Source organism: Orbicella franksi, chromosome 12 (assembly GCF_964199315.1).
Source record: "Orbicella franksi chromosome 12, jaOrbFran1.1, whole genome shotgun sequence".
Classification (NCBI taxonomy): domain Eukaryota; kingdom Metazoa; phylum Cnidaria; class Anthozoa; order Scleractinia; family Merulinidae; genus Orbicella; species Orbicella franksi.
In genome coordinates, this window is record NC_138156.1 from 18,786,046 (window position 1) to 18,808,761 (window position 22,716).

The 22,716-nt window shown below is 39.6% G+C and overlaps 1 protein-coding gene across 1 annotated transcript in view; it reads left to right on the forward strand.

The window, feature by feature from the left end:
• The first annotated feature begins 619 nt into the window (after positions 1 to 619).
• LOC145463938 (dynein axonemal heavy chain 10-like) overlaps positions 620 to 22,716 on the forward strand; it is a 57,134-nt gene continuing 35,037 nt past the window's right edge. Inside the window, exons 1-24 of the mRNA XM_081447732.1 lie at positions 620 to 1,114; positions 2,463 to 2,758; positions 3,547 to 4,559; positions 5,106 to 5,421; positions 5,590 to 5,838; positions 6,249 to 6,425; positions 7,256 to 7,481; positions 7,967 to 8,094; positions 9,223 to 9,309; positions 9,475 to 9,588; positions 10,215 to 10,355; positions 11,206 to 11,394; positions 12,127 to 12,287; positions 13,506 to 13,737; positions 14,280 to 14,369; positions 14,888 to 15,052; positions 15,898 to 16,056; positions 16,973 to 17,089; positions 17,604 to 17,706; positions 18,667 to 18,845; positions 19,363 to 19,574; positions 20,256 to 20,646; positions 21,880 to 22,002; positions 22,518 to 22,716. The exon at positions 22,518 to 22,716 is cut by the window's right edge and continues 35 nt beyond it. Coding sequence (XP_081303858.1) covers positions 901 to 1,114; positions 2,463 to 2,758; positions 3,547 to 4,559; positions 5,106 to 5,421; positions 5,590 to 5,838; positions 6,249 to 6,425; positions 7,256 to 7,481; positions 7,967 to 8,094; positions 9,223 to 9,309; positions 9,475 to 9,588; positions 10,215 to 10,355; positions 11,206 to 11,394; positions 12,127 to 12,287; positions 13,506 to 13,737; positions 14,280 to 14,369; positions 14,888 to 15,052; positions 15,898 to 16,056; positions 16,973 to 17,089; positions 17,604 to 17,706; positions 18,667 to 18,845; positions 19,363 to 19,574; positions 20,256 to 20,646; positions 21,880 to 22,002; positions 22,518 to 22,716 — 5,281 coding nt within the window. The 5' untranslated portion in view covers positions 620 to 900. The remainder of the gene's footprint in view (positions 1,115 to 2,462; positions 2,759 to 3,546; positions 4,560 to 5,105; positions 5,422 to 5,589; positions 5,839 to 6,248; positions 6,426 to 7,255; positions 7,482 to 7,966; positions 8,095 to 9,222; positions 9,310 to 9,474; positions 9,589 to 10,214; positions 10,356 to 11,205; positions 11,395 to 12,126; positions 12,288 to 13,505; positions 13,738 to 14,279; positions 14,370 to 14,887; positions 15,053 to 15,897; positions 16,057 to 16,972; positions 17,090 to 17,603; positions 17,707 to 18,666; positions 18,846 to 19,362; positions 19,575 to 20,255; positions 20,647 to 21,879; positions 22,003 to 22,517) is intronic.

Below are 22,716 nucleotides of genomic sequence, written 5' to 3' on the forward strand. Positions count from 1 at the left end.
TTTGTACAGGGCCGTACAGTCGCTGTTTTAAGGTTCGCTGTGCCGAGAAATCGAATAGAAAATGGTGTCGGAATAAGCGCAGTGTGAAAGATCTGCGTTACGAAGCTTTATGTGACGTATTAATAAAATGAGACCGTATCTTTGTAGATAAGGTGGATAGTCAAAATATCCACGTCTAAATCATTATAAAACAACGTAAGCAACACTCACATGAACTCCTACGATCCCCCGATCTACCTAAGTTCGGCCCCAGACGGACATTTTCTCGACACCTTATGGTCCCTTATGGGGCCCTTGGTGCTTTAAAATCTGCCTTTGTTTACCATCATCCATGTCTCACCAGGCGAATGTAAGATAATGTTTTCAAATTGTCCACGTCAGAACTTCCTCGACGAAGATTGATTGTCCATTTGAGGCATATTTCAAGGCACAGAGAGCCCATTAAGTTCGGCCGAAATGGCTGGCAAATTTCCTTTTTTTCATGTTTTTCCACGTATTAATTTCTTTGGGGAAGTGAGTGCCATGCTATACGACCCCACGCTTAGCCGTAGGGTTTGTAGGTAACGCTTCTGAGCCTGATATTACTCAAATAATGATAATAGAAAAAAAAATTGATTTTCTTAATTATTTGTATAAACTCAAAATGAACTTTCTTCCTCGAAAATCTTCAAATGCAAATGAATGAGTGGACTTTTTCTGGGAATATTTTGAGCGAAAAACACCGTACACTTCGTTGTCATAGCAACAACTCAGAGACAAAGATGGCAACGGTCACGAAGTGAAACGATGGGAGAAACCTACCGCCTGCAAACGATATTTTGGTGAAACTTGTTAAAAGCCGATTCTGTTGGAATCATAAATATACGGATATCTATCAGAGCTTGACTAAATCTTGTCAGCATGGATGATACACGCATTGAATGGATGAGAAACAAGATGTATCTTGGACTGGGTATTACGGACCCTGAGGTGTTTGACGATTTGTTATCTCGAGAAGACGGACGATACGAGAACGAAATACTGAAATTTCTGAACGAAACTCCAAAGGAAGGATGTACGATGATATTCTACTCCAAGTTGAAGGAAGAAGAAGAGGAAATTGAAGTTGAAGCAGGTAAGTTTATGAGCTACAGACTAGGTTCTCTTTTGGGCGCCATTTTCTGTTACAAGAAAACAATAAAGGGGCTCTGTTTTATGAGGGATTAACATTTTGATAAAAGCGTTTGTGCAGTTGCTTTTAATCCAGGTTATTGAACAGAAGGTTAAATTTTTGCTTCTCAAATTAAATGAAACGAATAGTTATCGTGATTTGTTCCTGTAGCTGTGTAGTTTTACCGCTACATGTAGTGCAGTTCCCGCTATTTGTAACGTAATTGACAAGAAATGTGCAAGCTGCTGGCCAATTTTGAGAGGTCAAGTCTGATGCAAGTTCGATGCTATGAAATAGAAATTTACTTGACGTATTCGAATAAAGAAACAGCTGATTGTCTATTCAATAATGTAATTAAGCTTATTTGTGTACAGTTAACGTTGTTTAGCGAAGTTTTGGCGAGCGTTTACAGTACCTTAATTTAGTTCCTTTGATTTACACCTTCAACTGTTATGCAAGTGATAATGTGCTTGTTATTGTGTTATCCTTGTCCTTGGACTGTACTTGCGTTGCTACTGAAAACCAAGTTTATCTTATCACAATGTAATATTAACACGTAATATAATTGCAGATCTAAGATTTTGTCATATGCTAGGTATAACTGATAAGTGATCAAAGAATAACTGCTTAGAATCACTGAGCAATTAATTATTTTTAATCATTAGATGCCGGAGACAGGGCAGGGGTAATTTGCAGAATGCGGAATGCGGAATGCAAAATGCCAAATTAGCACAGTGTTTGATCTGGTAATTTCACTTCTGTTTGCTTGCGGTTAGCTTTTATTTGTTGGAAAGGACAGGAAAATTATGTTGTATTTGGCCCTTTCCAACAAATCAAAGCTAACCGCAAGCAAGCATGAGTGAAACTAACCGCAAGCAAACTGTGTGTTCAGCATTCAGCATTCAGCATTCTGCAAAATACCCCCACTGCAGGATACTCATTTTATAAATTGCAAACTGATGAATTCGTGGTAGTAACTAGCTACCTGTATGTAGAGCTCATCTGCAGACTCCTTGGTATTATAAAAATTATGTCAGTTCACTTACTTTCAGCGAGTCAAAAACTCATTTAAATTGTATATGTATAATGTGTGTGTATGTGACTATGTACAGACACCAAAATGTATGCCGACACCCTGGTTGTATCGTTTTGATGTCCATATAAACTTTTTTCAGCTACATGCGCTCAATGTACAATGTGTTAATGTCGTTTATTTTTTAAGCAGTGCATATTGAAATATATGGTTGCATGCAGATGTGCAGCAAATGTGGATTAGTATTGAACTGATGCATTTGTTTTATTTTGTCCCAAGAACCAGAATTTCCAGAGCTGACGGCCAGTGGTGATGAAGAAGGTGACAAGACATCAACAAGTGGTGCTGAATTGGCTGCAGAAGGTGACGATCTGGTCATGGAGAGGGTTCCCTCTGCAAAATCCAAAGCTGCTGAGGAAACATCATCTGTCAAAGAGGGTTCTCAACCTGCGGAACCTCCACGGACTAATCCCGAGACTGGAGAGGAGACTGCTCCATCTGCAGCTGAAGGAGCAGAAGGTGGTGCTGCAGAGGAAGGAGAAGAGCATCAATTGACCCCTCCACTCCCTAGGACTGTAAGTCACCTTTGTGTATGTTATACTGCAGTCCCAAATGATATTGTAAATTGACAAATGGGCAGTTACACTATAAGGTTTAATGTATGGGCCTGAAGACACATCACTCACTCACTCACTCACTCACTCACTCACTCACTCACTCACTCACTCACTCACTCACTCACTCACTCACTCACTCACTCACTCACTCACTCACTCACTCACTCACTCACTCACTCACTCACTCACTCACTCACTCACTCACTCACTCACTCACTCACTCACTCACTCACTCACTCACTCACTCACTCACTCACTCACTCACTCACTCACTCACTCACTCACTCACTCACTCACTCACTCACTCACTCACTCACTCTTGCCCCATTACGCTGGGCAGCGTGTAGGGCAGTAACATAATCATTTAACATCTGTGTGTCCTTTGCCATGACTTGTATGCCGCCCCAGGCCTTTCCCATCTGTCTCATCTTCCTTTTCACCCTCCGCTCCCATGCAATCTTTGGGTGCCCCTCCTTTCCCTCTGCATCAAGACACATACGGCCAAGGGGTACACGTGCATGTACATGTAATTTTATGGTGATATTAGCTTAATCTTCTGACTAAGACAAGCAACCATCAGTTATTGAAAGGTCATCACATCCCAAATAACCACATGTACATTCTTCTTCTCTTGAACTTGAATGTTTGCCTCTGAAATATATTTGCCCAAAAGGTTAATTATCAGAATGTAAAATGACAACCCTGTCAGAGTAACCACATTTTGTTTCATGTCTTTCAATTTACAGAAAATCATCATACAGAAAGTTTTAAGGACAGTAATGTATGTTTGTTATGAGCACCTTCCTGAAGACTTTGCAGATGAGAATGCTTTTTACTTTGTACGGAATAATACTGGTCCTGTTCCTCTGCCATCGACACTTGAAGAAGCAGAAGAAATACTCTCTCCTCTGTTTGAGTTTGGTTCACAAAATGGGCCCTCATTACAAATGCTGGAACATCTTCTAACACTGGTGTATATGCCTCTTTTGTCACACAATGGTCAGCGAAATGAGAGTTCTGATAGTGGTAGTCACAGAAGAAGCAGTGTTCACACTGGTGATACAGGCCATGATCAGGGCTCAGAAGAAAGTCGAACAAGGGTTATCTTACGAGATGAGTTTTTGATGAACATGCAAAAATTCGCATCACACATCAGCCGGACAATTCACCAGTTGGAGGGCGATATTCGTCTTGAAATGCCTGACGTTATGCTAGGTGATGACATTGCGGAGATGGCCAAGGACACAGAACTGGTGGCAATGTTGGAGGAAACGCTGCACAACTGGGAAGTGACTATCTCTTCTGCCTTGGAAGTCCAGTTAAAGAAAACACCTCAAGGAAATGGACCTTTGGCTGAGATTGATTTCTGGAGGGAAAGGAATGCAACACTGAGTGCTATCACAGAGCAGTTGAAACTGCCGACAGTTAATAAAGTTGTGGCCATCTTGACTAATGTTCATTCTGACAGTCTAGCAAGCTTCGAGTATCACAGAGCAGAGCTCACAAAATACTACACTGAGGCTAAAGACAATGTGCGATTTCTCTCAACTCTTGAGAGACATTTTAAAAACTTGGCTCATGGTGCAAGCTTCAACATTGTCCTAGAGACAATACCTTCAATGATGAATGCGTTGAGAATGGTGTGGATTATATCGCGCCATTACAACAGAGACGAAAGGATGGTGCCCTTGATGGAAAGGATCGCTTGGGAACTCAGTGAAAGAGTTTCCAAGATTGTTAATGTTCGCACTATTTTCAAGTGAGTGTTTTCATTCTTAGTGCATGTGTATAATTTGGATGTAATTTGCATACCAGCCAAGTGGCCCATTAGGTTGGGGCTTATATCCAGTTTCTATGCAACATGAAGGGACTAGGAGAATATTTATTTTCTGCCTGATGGGATGCTAGTCCATCGCAGGGTTAAAGTAAAACCAAACGTTTTCAACGTTATTCATCATCTCTTACTCATCTTCTTGCCCTGAAGATGATGTAATGTCAAAAACATTGATGACATTGCAACGTCCAAAATGATTGGCGGTTTACTTCTTTTACTCTTTGAAACATATGTTTTTAGCCTTGTAAAACTAGTTGTAAACTTAGACTTTATTGTTCCATGATGGGTTCAGACATTCCCAGTATTGGAGAGCAGCACCAGTGACTATCACCTTACATTTGGTCATTGGATTATGGGAAATACGCAAGTTTCCATGTTTCCTGTTCTTTGTGCTTCCACATAATAATAATTATTTCATAATAATACCTCCAGTTTATCTTAAATTATAATAAATTAGTAATGTTTTTCTAGGGAACCACCTTACCTCATGAAACAAAAAACATCTGAAGCCAAGAAGACCTTGGAAACTTGGAAGGAATCCTACTTTGATGTGAGAGCCAAGATAGAGGCTTCAGGCAGAGATGCTAGGTGGGAGTTTGATAGAAAGCGCTTGTTTGAGAGGACAGATCACATGGCTTCCATCTGCGAAGATTTGAAGGAGGTGGCGACAGTGATGGAGGAGTTTTACAACATCTTTGGACCTGAACTAAAGGCAGTGACTGGGGATCCCAAGCGTATTGAGGATGTGTTAAAGAGAGTTGATGGACTTGTAAAACCCATTGAAAATGTAAGTTCCAAATGTACATGTTGGTACATTAATTTTATACAGTATTTGAGACAAAAATTCAGTCTGCAGAGCAGTAAATTTCTGGCCTTTTCAAGTATTTCCCCTCACCTCTATGCAAAAACATTCAAGGTGTGGCTTTGTGATCTCTGAAATGTTTCCATTTGTTAGGTTGGATTTGACGCCTTCAGTCTGAGGCATGCTGCAAGTTGGCGCAATGTCATGGATTGGTTCCACAGGGAAGTGACAGCCATTGAAAATGAAGCTAGACATTTCATTGATGACTCGTTCAAGACTCTGAGATCTGCAGAGGGAGCCTTTGACATGCTCTTGAACTTCAGACACATAAGATCTCGTGAAGCCATTAACTCACAAATGATGAAGAAGTTTAATGACATCTTATTACAGTTTGGAAAAGAGGTATGTCTTTTTAAACTTGCGTAGAATTTAAATTGTGTTCATCTTACTTTTATTCATGATTTTGATGGTAAAAAACTTGATCATGTTTGCGGAGTCTGACTTTTTTAAATAAAGAAGACTCTGGAAATCTGGTTGGGAGTTTGGAAAAATCTTGCCATTCTTGGGAGGGGAGTAGGATGTGCAGAGACATGTAATTTCACCAGCTGGGAATAACAGTGTTCTCAGGTCAAAAACCCGACAAGATCAGACATGAACTGCCCAATCAATAAGAAATTTACAGTGATTTAGTGGGAGCAGTGGGAATTGACCCCTTGGAATCCCTTTTTGACACCCTATCTTGAAAACGTATCTGGAACCCAGGACAAATTTTGCTATCTGTGTTTGCTGAGGTTTGTATGTTTCGCTATCAGGTGGATGCAATGTATACACTGTTCAAAGCCAATGCCGACAAGCCTCCAATCTTCAAGAATCAGCCCCCTGTAGCTGGAGCCATCAGCTGGGAACGTTCTCTTTTCCTTCGCATAAAGCACACCATACTGAGATTTCAAGAGATGGAGGACATGCTAAACTCAGAGCAAGGAAAACTGGTGAGACATGCAGTAGTCTGCTACATACATGTATGATCTTTAAGATATACTGAGGAGGTGGTATCTTGGACTCCTAATTGAACAGTCCAGGTCTGAGCACTGGCTGGGGTCAACAGGGTGTAAAGTAGACCAATTTTCAAGCTTGCTGTCAGCAAGTGGAAGTTATGTTGTACTAACTCAAAATGGACTCTCATAGCTCCCAATAACTTCTTATTAGTATGACTGATTGACTTATAATTATTAGTAAATACTAGTTAAAACTATTATTACATTGTACTAATTTCATATCTTACAGTACTTACTGTAAGATATGAAATTACTGTACTTCTGTTATTAGAATTTCTTTAATAATTTCTGCCCCAAAACCACTTGCCCATTGGGCTAATAAAGAACTGAATACAATAACCTGACTGCAAAATCCACTGACCTTGGACTATTGGACACGAGTCCATTTATATGCATGTCATTCGTCAGTGCACTGTGTTCTTCAGCAATACGCTTAGCTCTCACAGTGTCTCTCTCTCTCTCTCTCTCTCTCTCTCTCTCTCTCTCTCTCTCTCTCTCTCTCTCTCTCTCTCTCTCTCTCTCTCTCTCTCTCTCTCTCTCTCTCTCTCTCTCTCTCTCTCTCTCTCTCTCTCTCTCTCTCTCTCTCTCTCTCTCTCTCTCTCTCTCTCATGCCATTGGACAAGTATCTTATCCAGGGGGGAGTAGCAGGGATAAGCTCCGATGTTGTGGGCTAGTTCACATTTATCTCTATTGTTTCCCAAAAAAGAGATGTTGCCTAAATTTATTTATTTCATTTCTCCATTACTTTGTTTCCTTTTTGTTAGGCGAGCAAAAAGTATCTCAGTGTGGCTCGACAAATGAAGGAGTATGAAGACAGAAAATATGAAGCATGGAAGGAACAGGTTGAAGCCAATCTCCTGATCTACCTCAAGAAAAACCTGTTGACCAAACCCTCAACCAGCTCTGCCACTACACACAGGAGTGTCGCAGATGAAGGTGCCAGCTCTGAGGATGCTTCTGGTAGCCTTGCTGCGGCTCTACAGTCTCAAGGTGAAGCATGCGGCCATTCTGGCTTGTAAATAGTTCTTAGATTGTATTATGGCTTGTAAATTGTATTGTAAATTAGATTGTAAACTGGCTTGTAAATTAGATTGTATTATGGCTTGTAAATAGTTGTTAGATTGTACACATCATTTACGTTTTTTATTTATGGGAATTGTCACATATAGGACTAACCTCACAATTTTTCATTTCAAGAGGTATTTTTCTTCAATTTTTAAACATATTTGTATCTTGTGAATAAAGTATTGTATTTTATTTTATTGTATTCTGTTTCCAAGTTTTAACTCTGTCTTGAGTTTTTTTAGATTCATTGACACATACACTGTAGTTTTAAAAAGCCTAAGGTTATAAGATTCTGTTTTTAAAATGTAGAGATTTTGAGATTACTGTCAGTAGGTTAAAATGTGTCGTTAAAGATGCATCATTTTCTGTGAACAATAATCAACCCAAGACTCTTATGCTTTTTATTTCAGCCTCACATCCCAACTTACAGTACATAGCAGATTTTTCACCAGAGTTAGGATTGATCATTATGGAGACAAAGTACCTTGAACAACTTGGTTTCCAGGTTCCTGAACTAGCCAGAAATGTTGCTTTACAGGTATGTCATTATACAACAAATTCTGTCCAGTGTAGATCTAGTTACACTTCCTCTAAAGGAAACTCCCTTCTTAAGCCAGCCAACGCTTCTAACAAGAGGATTGTACAGGGGGGTCTCTGGTACGGTTCATGAACCAAAAAAATGGCGAATCACGGATCACGGATATCAACATTTCTTTTTCCCAAAGCACGAAAATAAGCAAGTAATGTACTCTTTTTAATAACCTGCCCTTAATCTAGAAAAAGTGCTTGAAGAAAGGAAAAATCGAGAAAGGCTGTAAGTAAAAGCTCCATATTGCAAATCGCATACGTAAATCCCTCTCAGTGGAAAAATGAATCTTCCGGAGGACTTGCGTCTCAAAATCACTTAGAACAGAGTAGTGAAATCACGAATGTCAATTAATAATTACAAGTTCTTCATGGGTCACACAGAATCTTCAGGTCATGGAACAGGTAGAATAATTCCTGAAATTCATGTTTCACAGAAAATACATCTAAAATCAGCTAATCATGTATCACAAAAATACATCTGTACATGCACAACCCTCTATCAAGGCACGAAGCCATGGTCCCAGCCACCCTACAACAACTGCATGTACACTGTACAGGTACATATACAGTGCATGCATAAGCAAACACCTCTTATGTACCACTGTTGCTCAGTTGTTCATTTAATTATATCATATTTTAAGCTAATCCAGGACTTTTCAACACCCTGATACTGGAGGTTTGTTTGAGGTTTATTATGAGTCATTTCAAATATTTACACATCAGTTTGGAAACACTGTAGATATACATTGAACATGTACAAGACATAAAGAGAACTTGTTTTAGTTTTCAGTGTTGTTAAGAAACACATTTCAACAAAAGAGTAATTACAAAAAGTAAATGTGATGGTTGAAAACATGCACATATACAAAAGTCTCAAAGGAGTGTAAAGCTACCTCTTCTGTGTGCTAACTGCATATGGCTCTACTGCCTGCAATTGGCTACCGGTTAACATATTATTCTTGTTGTTTGGTGCACATTTTTCTTGGCATATAATTGTCAAACTTAACTCGAACGTTATACATTGTAGCTTAATTTTTTGGTGTATCATTATTAACTGATTGGTTCCGTATTTTACTAGGAGGAAAAGTACATTAAATATGTGGATGGCTTGAAACTGATGTTGGATAGATACCACACTGTTCTTGGAAGTCTCAATGTCGCAGAGGTAGATGAATTGTAATTAAAAAACTTGCACTAGTCTTGGAGTGATGTGAAGTCCCTGCTTGGTGTGCCAGCTATTATTTGGGTTATATACTGTAGAACAAATAATTAATGATAAAGAGATTGCATTGTTACTTTGTTTCATTTCTATGCCAAATTTGTCCCACAGACACAACTTCTGGAAGATCACATCAAGGAACTTAAACGTGTTCTGAAACCAGGAGCAAAGAGATTAAACTGGAATTCACTTGGAATTAGTGACTACATCACAAGATGTGGACAGGTACAGTTGTAAAATTATGTCTTGCATTGCTGCACTGCATGTACTATATGTAGTCAACATACCACCCCCTGGTTAGCTCAGTTGGTAGAGCACCAGACTGCTGTGTGGGAGGTTGAGGGTTCAAGCCTTAGACTGGACCAACACTCAGGGTCTCAAAATATCTGAGGAGAATGTGCTGCCTTTGAAATTACATCTGCAAAATAAAAACGGTTAGACGTTCAAGTCTTCTCAGATAAGGACTATAAACTGTAGGTCTGGTCTCCTGCATCTTCAGTGTTACATGGTTAGCAGGGGATGTTAAATAACCCACACACTTATCACAAAGAGTAGGGCATGTAGGATTTGTGGTCTGGCCTTGTCTTACGGGTTGGTGCTTCACATAGAGTTAACCCCATTGCATCTTTCCTGTCCAAGAAAATTGCTATGTCTATGTCTAAGACCAGAATTCAATTGTTTAGAGCTGAATAACCTGTAAACTGTATGTTACATGTACATTGTACATATTTTGTACCTTTGCTAGGGCTAGGTTGTATTTAGGCTTTTAAGCCCACACATCAGAGGAGTCATAATTTCTTTTTTTGATTTAGAGGCATGACCAGACTAATTTGTTTGTAAAATGTCAACAGGCAATCAGCAAGTTCGAATCACTTGTGAACCAAATCCAAAAGAATGCCAAAGACATAAACAGCCGTCTGGAGATGATCGAGAACACAGTGTTGTTCAAACATCCACCACCCAAGATAGGAGGGATGCTACCTGATGCTAAGGTGACAAGATCTACAATTATTTTAATTTCTAACTATTGTGGAAACACAAACAGATTACTGTATATTAAAGTACATCTGTAACGACTATATTTTAGCCTATGTGAAGATGCCTTAGCTTACCTAGCCAACATTCAACTCTGGTTTCTGAATTTAGCTACAGAGTTTCTGAATTTAGCTACAGAGGTACAGAACATGGGTAGCTGGAGGTTTTGCACCCAAGCAATTTTGCACCCACCAAGTTTGCACCCACATCGACTCAACTAGTGATCAAGTGCTTAAAATCTACTGTATCTTTCTCTTACCGAGTAAGAGACAACATTGTGGGCATAATACAACAAAATCACGCAAAACATGTTTATTTCTCGTTCTTTAATCCATTGAAGGTGAAGATGAACTCGAAATAGAAAGTTTATAATGAGTTCAAGGGTGTCAACTCGGTGGGTGTGAACGTAATAGGGTGCAAAACAGGTAGCATTTGCTGCATGTTCAAGTACTTTAGGATTATTGCCATCCAAGCCAGATAGAATGGTAAATGTAGTCTTTTGCAAAATGTCATTATTTTTGTCTGGTTGTCCCACGGGTTCGCTGGTACCCATTGAACTATCCTAAGGTGGAGAGAGAGCGACACTGTGAGTGTAATTTTTCTTGCTGAAGAACATAACACAAAGATCCCAAAAATATGTGTTTGCATCAGCCAGAATACTGTACATATTTTTTTATACATGTAGAATGATGTCCATTGTCTTACAGCTTGAGATTGGAATTCGAGTTCAACCATGACCTTATTGCAAATTATAATAATCATTTAATAAGTACGATTTTTTAATGTCTCTCATATTTTATTTTCTAGGAATTCTTTGAATATCTTGAGAAAGCAAGAGGTTTGGAGCTTGACAACTTGTCCAGGAAATACCGAGCCATTGGACCACTATTGACAAAGATGGAAGGACTTGTAGTGCACACCAACACAGGCAGATCCACCAAACTACAGCCTTACTATGCTTACTGGGAGAACTCTGTTTATGAAGCTCTTACCAAGGTTATTTTCCCTTCCTTTAATTACTTTATTTACAGCTGTACAATAAATTTTGATCCATGTACATGCATTATTTAGACTCTATTGCATGTAGTTGGGTGAACAAGTGCCATTTTTGGCGCATGCTGTTTAGCTCCCAAATGTGCTTTAGCTCAAAGTTAAAACGTTTTGAACAATGAATAAATATGAAACAGCACCAGATGACTAGTCTGTTGAAAAGCTATTTCATTTCATTAGGATTACACTCAAAGGTTTGATTCACACACTAGCTTCTAGGTTGGGACCACCTTGCACTGCACATTAGACAGTACCACATTAAAGACTTTCATTTGAATTACGTCTCACATTAGGGTCTCATCCACAGATTTCAAAGTTTAATGTAGTTAATTCATTTAATGGAGCTCAGTCAAGGCATTTTGAGTTAGTTTGGCCACATACTTGGTCATGTAAAATTACCTTTAAATTGAAGGAAACCTGGAAATAATAGTTTACTACATGTATGATAGAAAAACACCGAAGAGATAATAACAGACCATGAATGAACAAGGATGGTCAATGATAGACAAGATTAACACAGATTGCAAATGACAAACTTGAAAAAAATTAGTCTTCACTTTTCAAGATACACAACCCGTGACGTAGCTCCTTTACGGTTTGACTTGGGAAGTGAGAGTGTTAAAGGACATGTAACTGAAGAGTTTTTTTTAATTACTGGATGACATTTCCTCATTTCAGATGGTGACAAAGAATTTGCAACAGTTTAACCAGCAACTTCATGCCCGCCAACCATTTTTCCAGATAGAGACTGTTCTGTCTGCACCAGAGATTGTCTTGTCACCTCCTGCCAATGAGATTTACAAGTTAATCATGCAGTGTGTCCGAGACATGGTGGAAGGGTGAGCTGCACAGTAACATGTACAATAGGCGTAATCTTGGTTTTCAACGCCATCTTGACAGGTATGCAAAGTAGTCAGAAAAGTGTTTGTATGGGAATCTGATGGCAAAAACCTTTTTTAAAATATTCAAACATTGAATTTTACACATAGGTGAATCGCAATGTTAAAATATGGTAGAAGATTGTATTCACCAAGACGCTCAGTTAATTTTTCTAATTTTCAATACATTTGTCTGTAAATCTAGCTGGGTAGACACGGTTTGTGGGAAAAAAATTATAGACAAATGTATGGCAAAGTTAACTGAGCTTCTTCTAGCCCAGTTACATCCTTAAAATTTGGTGAATTCAATCTGCTACCTAGTATGGTAAAGTTGCGATTCATAAGTTGTGCAAAATTCAATATTTAAAAAAGTTATTTGCCATCAGATTCCCATACAAACACTGTAATTTCTGACTATTTTGCCTACCCGTCAAGATGGCATCGAAAACTGTAATTAGGCCTATTGTTCTTTCTGTTAATCCTGTGTTTCCCTCATTGCCAATTCTGAAGCCCGATTTCACTATTAATTTATGATTTCCACACAATACTATTAGAGGGGAATTGTTAGAAAGCTTGACAAAGTTCTTTGTCGTAAGCTTTTGTTTCCTTTTTTTGTCCTAGACCAGGCGCAAAGCACAAGATGTGTTAATGCGCTCATCTCTGGATCGAGAGGTCCAGGTTAGAGCCCTGGCTGGGGACATCATGTTGTGTTCTTGGGCAAGACACTTCACTCTCACAGTGCCTCTCTCCTCCACCCAGGTGTATAAATGGGTACCAGCGAATTTAATGCTGGGAGGTAACCCTGCCGGATGGACTAGCATCCCATTCAGGGGTGGGGGGTGGGGGGGGGGGGGTGGTGGGGTAGAAATACTCTTAGTTGCTTCATACTACAGAAACCAGGATAAGCTCTGGCCTGATATGCCACTTGGCTCGTATGCACACTTCACCTTTATGCATAGTGTATGACGGGAAACAAAAGATTGTATGCGATAGTGGAATTCCAACATAAATCTCGGAAATTTGTTTGTTCCTTTGTAGTTTGCTAGCTTCATAACCATTCCCCTCTATTAACTATGTTCCATTTGCTTAAACTTTTCATGGATAGATTGAGAAAGTTTCTGCATTTACACATTCGTTTTCAACTGGCACTGTTTTATTTTTATTTTTTTTTTGCTATAGAACAAGGATGTTTGTCCGCTGGATGCACGGCACCTGTATTGAGACTCCGCCCCAACACGCTGAAGGTGAAGACGAGCCTGTGGTGTTCAGTTTCTTCACGGACATATCATCTAATCCTGCCATCATTGACATGGTGACAACTTTGTCTAAGAGTGTGCAGAACACTCTAGGAATGCTGAACAAATACTTGACTCGCTGGAGAAGGTACCGACTGCTCTGGAAACTTGATAAGGTTAGTGCAGATGTTTGAATTCTGCAACTGAACTACGGAATGACCAGCCGAAGATTTCTGTGACTTGACAGGAAGATAATTCCACAGGGATAACTTACATGTAGCTCTAAACAGTTCTTTGTTCAGGGTTGCCACAGGTCAGGAAATGGCAAGGGAAAAAAATTTCTTCCAGGTCAGGGAAAAGTCATGGAATTTTATTTTGAGTCAGGGAAAGTTAAAATTTTGAAATATTTACTCGACCTAATGCTTAGAAATGAAAATGATCCTTTGTTCCCTTTTTCTCTCTAAGTTACCTGCATGACGAATCTCTGTTTTATAATCAGCTGCGGTAAAAACCCGCTAAAAGAACCTATTGGTTTAAGAACGTATTTTTCTGGTAATCGACAACTTATAGAGATTAAGAACCTAATAAGAACTTACTTAGCCTAAGTTGCCAATACCTACCCCAAAATACAAGAACCTATCTTGCCAGACTTCAAAAAATGTAGGTTCTAACTTCTTACACCCGGGTTTTTACTGTAATTTGCTTGCTTTTTGAACAGAGTAACATGGTGGAGAAGTTTGCGCAGAAGAAGCCGACGTGTATTGCATACGATGAAAAGCTTCAGTTCTACTCAAATCTGGTTATTGAGGTAAGAAGATAATCCTTTTGCCATGACTGGTGGGGCGTTTTAGGCTTGCATACTAACGATATTATACTAAATTGTCTGTATTGCATGCATTCACCTTAACAGCAAAGAATAACAAGATATCCAGTTGCACCCGTTTATCTCTCTTAGACCACGAGAGTCGGTCAGATTAGTCAGTCTGTCTTTTCCATGTTTACCATTAGATTATCGAACAATAAGTGGAAAAAGCGACAGGAAAAATGGTTAAGCGAGATTGCTAACAAAACGCTCTTTTCGCTTCTTCCTTGGCAAGCTAATAGAAAGAAGGGACTGCTCGTAGTCTTTGGCATTCTGAAGTCATAAAGTCGTAGTTTTTCTTTTCTTTGAGAGGGAATATTGTGTTTTGCCCTAACTCTAGCCATAACCGACGTAACTTATCGAAAGAGCCTTAAGCTTCTGTGGTTGGTAAGCTAGTTTAGGCTCTTTTACCAATTGCTATGGCTAAGAAAACGTAAGTTGAAAAGTTTTGTTATGTTTATCAGGTTGGAAACCAGGTGATGACTAAAGATGTGGATTTTGTTCGTCTAAACCTGGACCCACTGGCTTCAACCATTCAGGCAAATGCGAGAGCCTGGGTCAAGGAACTGGGCAAGTTTTTGAACGAATCGGCAAGAGAAGATCTGAATGCGCTTAAAGGAGAAATTGAGGTACATTACTTGTAAACTAGTTACATGCATGTCATCGTTTCGAGTGGCATACTATGAAAAATTCAGTTATTTAAAGAGGGTGTTAATTTTCAGTATACATAAGAGCCTTGAGGCTAGTGGGTATAGAAAGAAAACTCAAATCAACTATAAAAAGTCGAACTTGGTTTGTCAATCACGCTGGATCAAACTGTTGTAAAATATGCCCTGAGCTGAAAGTATATTGCCTGAATCAAGCTGCAGTCGGGAAAACCTAAAAGCCGTGATGAACACTGGAAGTTTATGTGGAGTACTGCAGAATATGCAACGGCCTTCTAGCCCGCCCCCCCCCCCCCCCCCCCTATGGTACTGGAAATAAAAGACGGTCATCGGATATTGTCCTACTAAATTTGTGAAATTGTCTGCATAATTTTACATTTTGATCCGACATCACGACAGAGCACTAAATTGACTTAGCTTTCAGTTGTGAAGATCTTGTTTGTAGACCATGTTGGGTTTGACACAAATCATGTGTAAGGATTCGTGGTCTGGTCTTTCTTGGAAGTGAATGTGATGTTCTTCGACTATTCTTAGCATGAATTAAAGGAGTTCAGTCAAGGCATTTCCAGTTATTTTGGCCGCACACAAAATTACCTTTTAATCAAAGAAATCCTAAAAATAGTAATTTATTAAGATAGAAAAACACTAAAGAGATAATAATAAACCATTATGGAACAAGGATGGTAAAGAATGGAGAAGATTAACGCAGATTGCAAACGACGAACTTGAAAGATTTAGGATACACTTTTCAAGATGCTCAAATCGTGAATTAGCTCTTTTAAGTAACATCTGTCGGTTATTACTTGCAGGGTTTAACAGATGATCTCAAGCGGCCCCCAGACACACTAGAAGACTTGAAATTTGTCCTGCGTGTGATCGCAGACATCAGAGACAAATCCCTGGATGTGGAGCTTCGTTACGTTGACTTACAAGAAAGATACCGAACATTGCTCATGTACGATATTGAGGTAGGAGAAGAAACAATTCCATGTGCGACGGGTATATTAACTGGAGGAGGAACTTTCTTGTGGTCCACACTCTGTGCCTTTTCCAAGCACATGCCCAGAGAGGGCCAGAAATGTTTCGACATTTAACCATGTACCTGCTTACTCATAGTTAGTTCTCTCCGCGCAAGGAGCCGTACAATGCTGGACCCCTCCCTCCCTCATCCAGTCAATCCTTTCTTGTGCCCTACCCCTGGCTTTTTACTTGGGATCTTGTTGATATTTGCAGTCAAATGGTTGCCATAATTTAGACTAATGCCGGAGTTGAGAAACTTTCTGATTGCTTCTACAGGCAATTAGAAATCTGATAGGAAATCAAGTAATTTCAGTTTTTAGTGGACAAAATCCTTGTACCAGAATAATTTTAGGTATTTTACAGTCCTTTTCACATTTTCCTTTCAAGCTAAAGATGTAAATAGTTGCCAGAAATAACACCAGAAACAATTTCCTGAGGGAACTCGAGAAAATAAATTTCAGAGTTAAGAGAAATTGCGCAAACACAGGTGAACTTTCATCATCACTGTCATTTCACCAGTACTTTCAAGTGTTTCATGTGAACTCATTTTCTTCTCACAAGAAAAAAAAAATCATTTCTAACAACACCAAATTTTGGTGTTGTTAGAAATGATTTTTTTTTCTTGTGAGAAGATATTCAAAAGAGTCGCACAGAAGTTTGTAATACGATGTTAATAGTATCGGTACAAAGTTTCTGTTCTCTTGTTACTCGAACGGCTGGTGGACTCCGTCTTAATACAGCAATACCTTTCGGCATTCACAACCACTTACCAGAAACTTTATGATTGCTACTACGAGCGTTTAGCAAGGCTGTAAACAGGCCACTTACGTGTAAACTAATGTTTGGTTTGTTTTCCATTGAAAGGTTCCTGAGAGCGAGTTGGAGTTATCAACCAATATCACTCAAGCCTGGGATGATCTTTTCATGGAATCTCGCAGAGTTGACGCTAGTCTGGTCTCTGTAAAGAAGAAATTCACAGAAGTGAGTACTTGACATTGTGTTTAGTATAGCTTTAGGTGGTTATACGCAAGCTTAAGAATGATTAGCAGATCTCAAGATGGTGAATTGTCTTTTTGTTTACCCCTTCAAACTGATGGAAAATACAGACTTATTATAATTATAGATAGGAGTGCTTTACCGGAAAATATTAAATTTCATAAGAAACTGCATCCATCTCGAAGATACGAATTTTATTTGCCCGTGTTAAAACACTATTTTGCTCAATCGCTGTGCTCGTTCGTAAAACATTGTTACACCACCCGAAAATAAAATTCATTATCTTCGAGCCGCAGTCTATATATATCGCACTGCATTTTTGTGGACTGCCAATAACAAAGATCACTATTATTGAATGTTGAATGAAAGCCTCTAAACTACTATATTCTCTCTTAGCTTAAAGGAAGAACGTGTTAGTGTTATCTTGCTTTTTTGTTGTTTATTTGTTTGGTTTGAGAAGCATGAAAAACTAACTTTCTGAACAACTTGTTTTATCCAGATAACGCAAGATCAAGTGTCTGATTTCTCCAAAGACATCTCTAAGTTCAAAGAAAGCTTTATCAATGAAGGTCCTTGCTCAATTGGTGTTGACCTGGATGCAGGTATACTCACTACTGTTACACTTTCTGCTAACATTTACCACACAAAATGATATGACATGAAATAGTCACGATAAACAATGTATATCCTCAAAAGTTGTAAAGCTTGTGGTTTGTTGCTGATATACTCTCTACAGTGCTGAGCCATAGACAAGACTTGTGACTGCCTTTTGGAGCAATTTTCATTGAGTGTCGACAAGTAATTGGTTTTTCCCTTACTACGCTACGTGATTGGCTCAAAAAACTCGCGCCAATTTTTCATCCAATCAGAAGTTATACCAAAACCATTCGTAACTCACACACGTTTGCCCGCGCTTCACGTCAGCTACATGTAAATGCTTTGAGTTTTGATTGGTTCACTGGATCGTTTGTGTCCTCTCTGATTGGCTAGAGTCATTTCTTTGGGTTTGGTTTTACGACACTCAATTGAAAACTGCTCTAACATTACGTTTTAAACGTTGCTTTGCCCGTATTGTGGAGTTCACAAAATCAAATGGGAGTTCTTCTCGGAAAAATAGAAAACTAGTTTTTTTGACAGATATTACAAAAGTGGGTAAAACTTAGTTTTCAACACGTGCAGTTGAATCATGCAACATATGTAACTAGCATTTGTAAGAGAGTTTGATTGGTAAGTTAAGTCTGCATACCAGCCAAGTGACCCATCAGGCCGAAGCTTATCCCGGTTTCAGTATAGCATGAAGCGACTAGGAGTATTTCTACTCCCCCCTGGATGAGATGCTAGTCCATCGCAGGGTTACCCCCAGCATTAAGTTCGCCGGTACCCATTTATACACCTGGGTGGAGAGAGGCACTGTGAGAGTAAAGTGTCTTGCCCAAGACTACAAAACAATGCCCCCCGGTCAGGGCTCGAATCCGGACCTCTTGTTCCGGAGTCGAGCGCCAACATGAGGCCACCGCACTAGATTGAATGGAACTAAATTCCACTGCTGTGTTTCCCGTCAGGTGTGGAACTTCTGAAGAGATTCAAAGAGGAGTTCAGTAATTTTGAAAAGGAGCGTCAAGAGTTGGCTAATGCTGAGAAGCTGTTCGGTCTTTCCATCACCTTGTACCCTGAGCTGCTTGACATGGAGAAAGAATTGAAGGGACTAGATCAGATCTTCTCTATTTATGAAAATCAAAAGGCAAGTCAAGTTTTCAAAAAATATAATGTTGATCAGATTAGATTAGATTACAATGTTTAGAGAGGAAGTCACATCAGCCTTAGCTGGTTTTCATGCGGGTCCGCTATCCTGGTCGAATTGAAATTTGGAAATGTTGGTTTTTGTGGAATTAACCATAGGAACTCGAGAAAATAATTTCAAAGTTCAGAGAAATTGTGCAAACGCATCGGTCAAATTTCATTATCAGTTTCATTTCACCAGTATTTTCAAGTCTTCAAGTGTTTCATATGAACTTCAAAATTTGTTTTCGACATTTGGTGTTGTTAGAACTGATTTCTTTTGAGAAGAATATTATTTAAAACAGTCACACAGAAGTTTGCAATATGATGCAAATAATCTTGGTACAAAGGTTTTTGTCCGCTTGTTACTCGAACGTCTGGTGGATTCCTTGTAAAATTTTCGTGATTTTTTCAATGCGAAAACTTGATTTGTGAAAATTTCTAATAACAGTAAGTTTGAATTTGAACTTCTTTAACAGGCGGCTCGTGATGAGTGGGCCAACACACTGTGGGCCAACCTTGATGTGTCCGTGTTATCAGACGGTATTGATGGCTTCATCAAACAGCTCAAGAGACTTCCACGGGAGGTCAAAGCTTTACCGCTATGTCACGTCTTGGAAGAGAAAATGAAGGAATTTAAGAACTCTATACCGCTCTTCTCTGATTTGAAGAACGAGGCTCTAAGAGAACGGTAGGTTAAACGTAGTTTTGAAAAGGTTCTCAGGCCTGAATTTTATTACGCTTCTCTCTTTTTATCCCTAAACTTTGATGATGTAATAAGTGTGGTCATTTAAAGAAAGCGGTTCAGCAGTACTTTCATGTGGTATTGTTTGTCAGGGCATACAAGTTGTTTTAGACTTTTAATCTTATGGTAGAAACCCTAATGTGTGACAATTCAAATGAAAGCTATTGAGTGGTACTTTTATGTGTTACAGTTGTCTAGTCTTTTTGCAAGTGAAATATTTAGAGAAAAAGACTAGCTATTGACTGGCTAGCTTAAGACTGGCTGGTGTAAAGGGTTAAAAGGAAAGTAAAATCAAATGCTCATTAGAGCTACCTCATGGTATTATGTTTGTATTTTTAGCGCACTCTTTCACCTACTTTGGTTGCCTTTGGAGGGGAGGTAGTGGAAAACGTGTTTAATCCAGGTTTAATGCATAAATTAATTGTATAACAGAATGGAGTGAGGGAGGGAGGGAGGGAGTGAATTTGAGGTCCATTCCTAAACCTCATAGCATGACTTACGTCATACCATGAGGTGAAAAAAATGAAAGAGTTACTTATGATGATGTCAACCTTTGTGTACCTTCCGGAGAAGACAGTTCATTACTGTTAAATGACGTATAAATCTTGTGATTACACTTTCAAACAGCCATTGGAAGAAGCTCATGGAAATGACGGGAATGAAGTTCGACCTGAATCCCGACACCTTCACACTCCAGAACATGTTCGCTATGGAGTTACACAAGTTCCAGGATGTAATCGGTGACATCACGGCCAGTGCCACAAAGGAACTCGGGATCGAAAAAGGCATCAGTGAAGTCGGGGATACCTGGGGAGCCATGAAATTCACTGTGTCTAAATTTATGAAGGGAACACAGGAGAGAGGGTTCATTTTGGGTGCTGTGGACGAAATTCTGCAGATTCTGGACGATAATGCTATGAATCTTCAGAGCATGTCTGCATCTCGGTTTGTTGGGCCTTTCTTGGAAACGGTTAACAAATGGGAGAAGAGTTTGTCACACATTGGTGAAGTGGTCGAGGTGAGGATGTATGGGTTATTGACCAAGTGTGAGGTTAAGATGGCTGGATATTGGCCAAGTTCTTTTTTTGCGTGTTTATGGACCGAGACGGAGTCGAGTTCCATGAACTCGCAAAAAAAGAACAAGGCCAATATCCAGCCATCTTGGCCGAACAAGCTTGGTCAATAAAGGATTTATTATATGGCTTTCAGGGAAATTTCTCTTACGGGACACGGCGGGTAGTCCCGAGCGGGCAAGATAGCTCCATCTTGCCTGCTCGGGTAGCCAATCACAGCGCAGGATTTGATTCATCTTGCCCGCTTACGGAGCTAGCCATATAATAAATCTGGGTTATTGACCAGGCGTGAGGACAACATGACTGGATAGTGGCTAAGTTCTTTTTTTTTGCGTGTTTGTGGACCGAGACGGAGTCGAAGTCTAGAAACTCGCAAAAAAAAGAACGAGGCTAATATCAAGCCATCTTGCCTGAACAAGGTTGGTCAATAATGGATTTATTATGTGGCTTTCGGGAATATTTTTCTTGCGGGACACAGCGGGTAGTCCCGAGCGGGCAAGATAGCGCCATCTTGCCCGCTTGCGTAGCCAATCACAGCGCAGGATTTCGTTCGTCTTGCCCGCTCACCGAGCGAATCGTAAGACTGCATATTTTCTGAGAACTTTTCTGCTTCCTGTAAGAACTATCACTTATTTGGATTTCTTACCACAGACAAGTTTGTTTCGGGGTATTGCAGTCTTAGAGCTAGATGTTCAATTTATTGGCAGACGTTTATTCAGTCTTTTACTTCCTAGCTGCTTGTGGAACAATAGTCCAACACCATCGCTTTCCATGTAGTCCTGTTTTAAGCTGTTTTCTTAGCAGCAGCTTAGCTGTTTTCTTTAAACTCTACCATACGAGTGCGCCTCCATGACTGCATGGGCCTCTCCCGCCTTCGTTTACCTTGTGGATGTGGATTCCACTCAAGGGCTGCCCTGGCTATGCTACCTTCTTTATTGAGTGCTTGGCTAAAACGAATAAGGGTAAAGCTCGTCGCTATAAACTCCAAATTACTAAATACCAAATGCAGAAACATCTCAAAGCACAATGAAATTTGGTCTGCGTGATATCTAGATAAGATGCCCATTTATTTGGCAGCCATTTTTATTTCATTAGAAACAAAAATAACAACAACATTTATATGTACCATGCGGGAAAAAAGAAAACTTCTAATAGCAATGCAATGTTATGTAACGTAGGTGTGGATGGTTGTACAAAGAAAGTGGATGTACCTGGAAAGTATCTTTATTGGAGGTGATATCCGAGCACAGCTGCCAGAAGAGGCCAAGAAATTTGACGACATTGACAAAACGTTCAAGAAGGTTTGTAACCTCTGATACTATGGCACGTATTCTTGGAAGAAATGCCTAACTGAGATATTGGCAAAAGAAAGAACAATTCTTCCTGATCACTTTGTGAGTTCTTAATATGAAGAACTCACTAAATGACCAGCTCCCAGATAGCTTGATAGCTCAGTTGGTAGAGCACTGCACCGGTATCACAGAGGTCATGAGTTCGAATCCCGTTCAGGCGTGAATTTTTTTCAGGCTTTAATTTCACAATTGCTTAAGTTGTGTGCATAACTGCGATGATCAGTACTGTGTTCATATCTTTCTCCGTAGTTCAAATATATGATCTTTCATATATTCACTTGTATTAGTTTACTAAGATGGAAAAACACCAAAGAGATAATAAACCATAAAGGAACAAGGATGGTCAAGGATGGAGAAGATTAACACGGATTACGAACGACGAACTTGAAAAATTTAGGCCTAACTTTTCAAAATGCACAAACCGTGACGTAGATCCTTCAATACATCTGCACCTTTTTCTTCAGATCATGAGCGACACCGCGAAAAATCCCAAAGTGTTAGAAGCTTGTCACGCCGCCAGTCGTCTGGAACAGCTTCAGATGTTAGTCGCCGGCTTGGAAAAGTGTCAGAAGAGTTTGAATGATTACTTGGACTCCAAGAGGAACGCCTTCCCGAGATTCTTCTTCATCTCCGATGATGAGCTGCTTTCTATTCTCGGTAGTC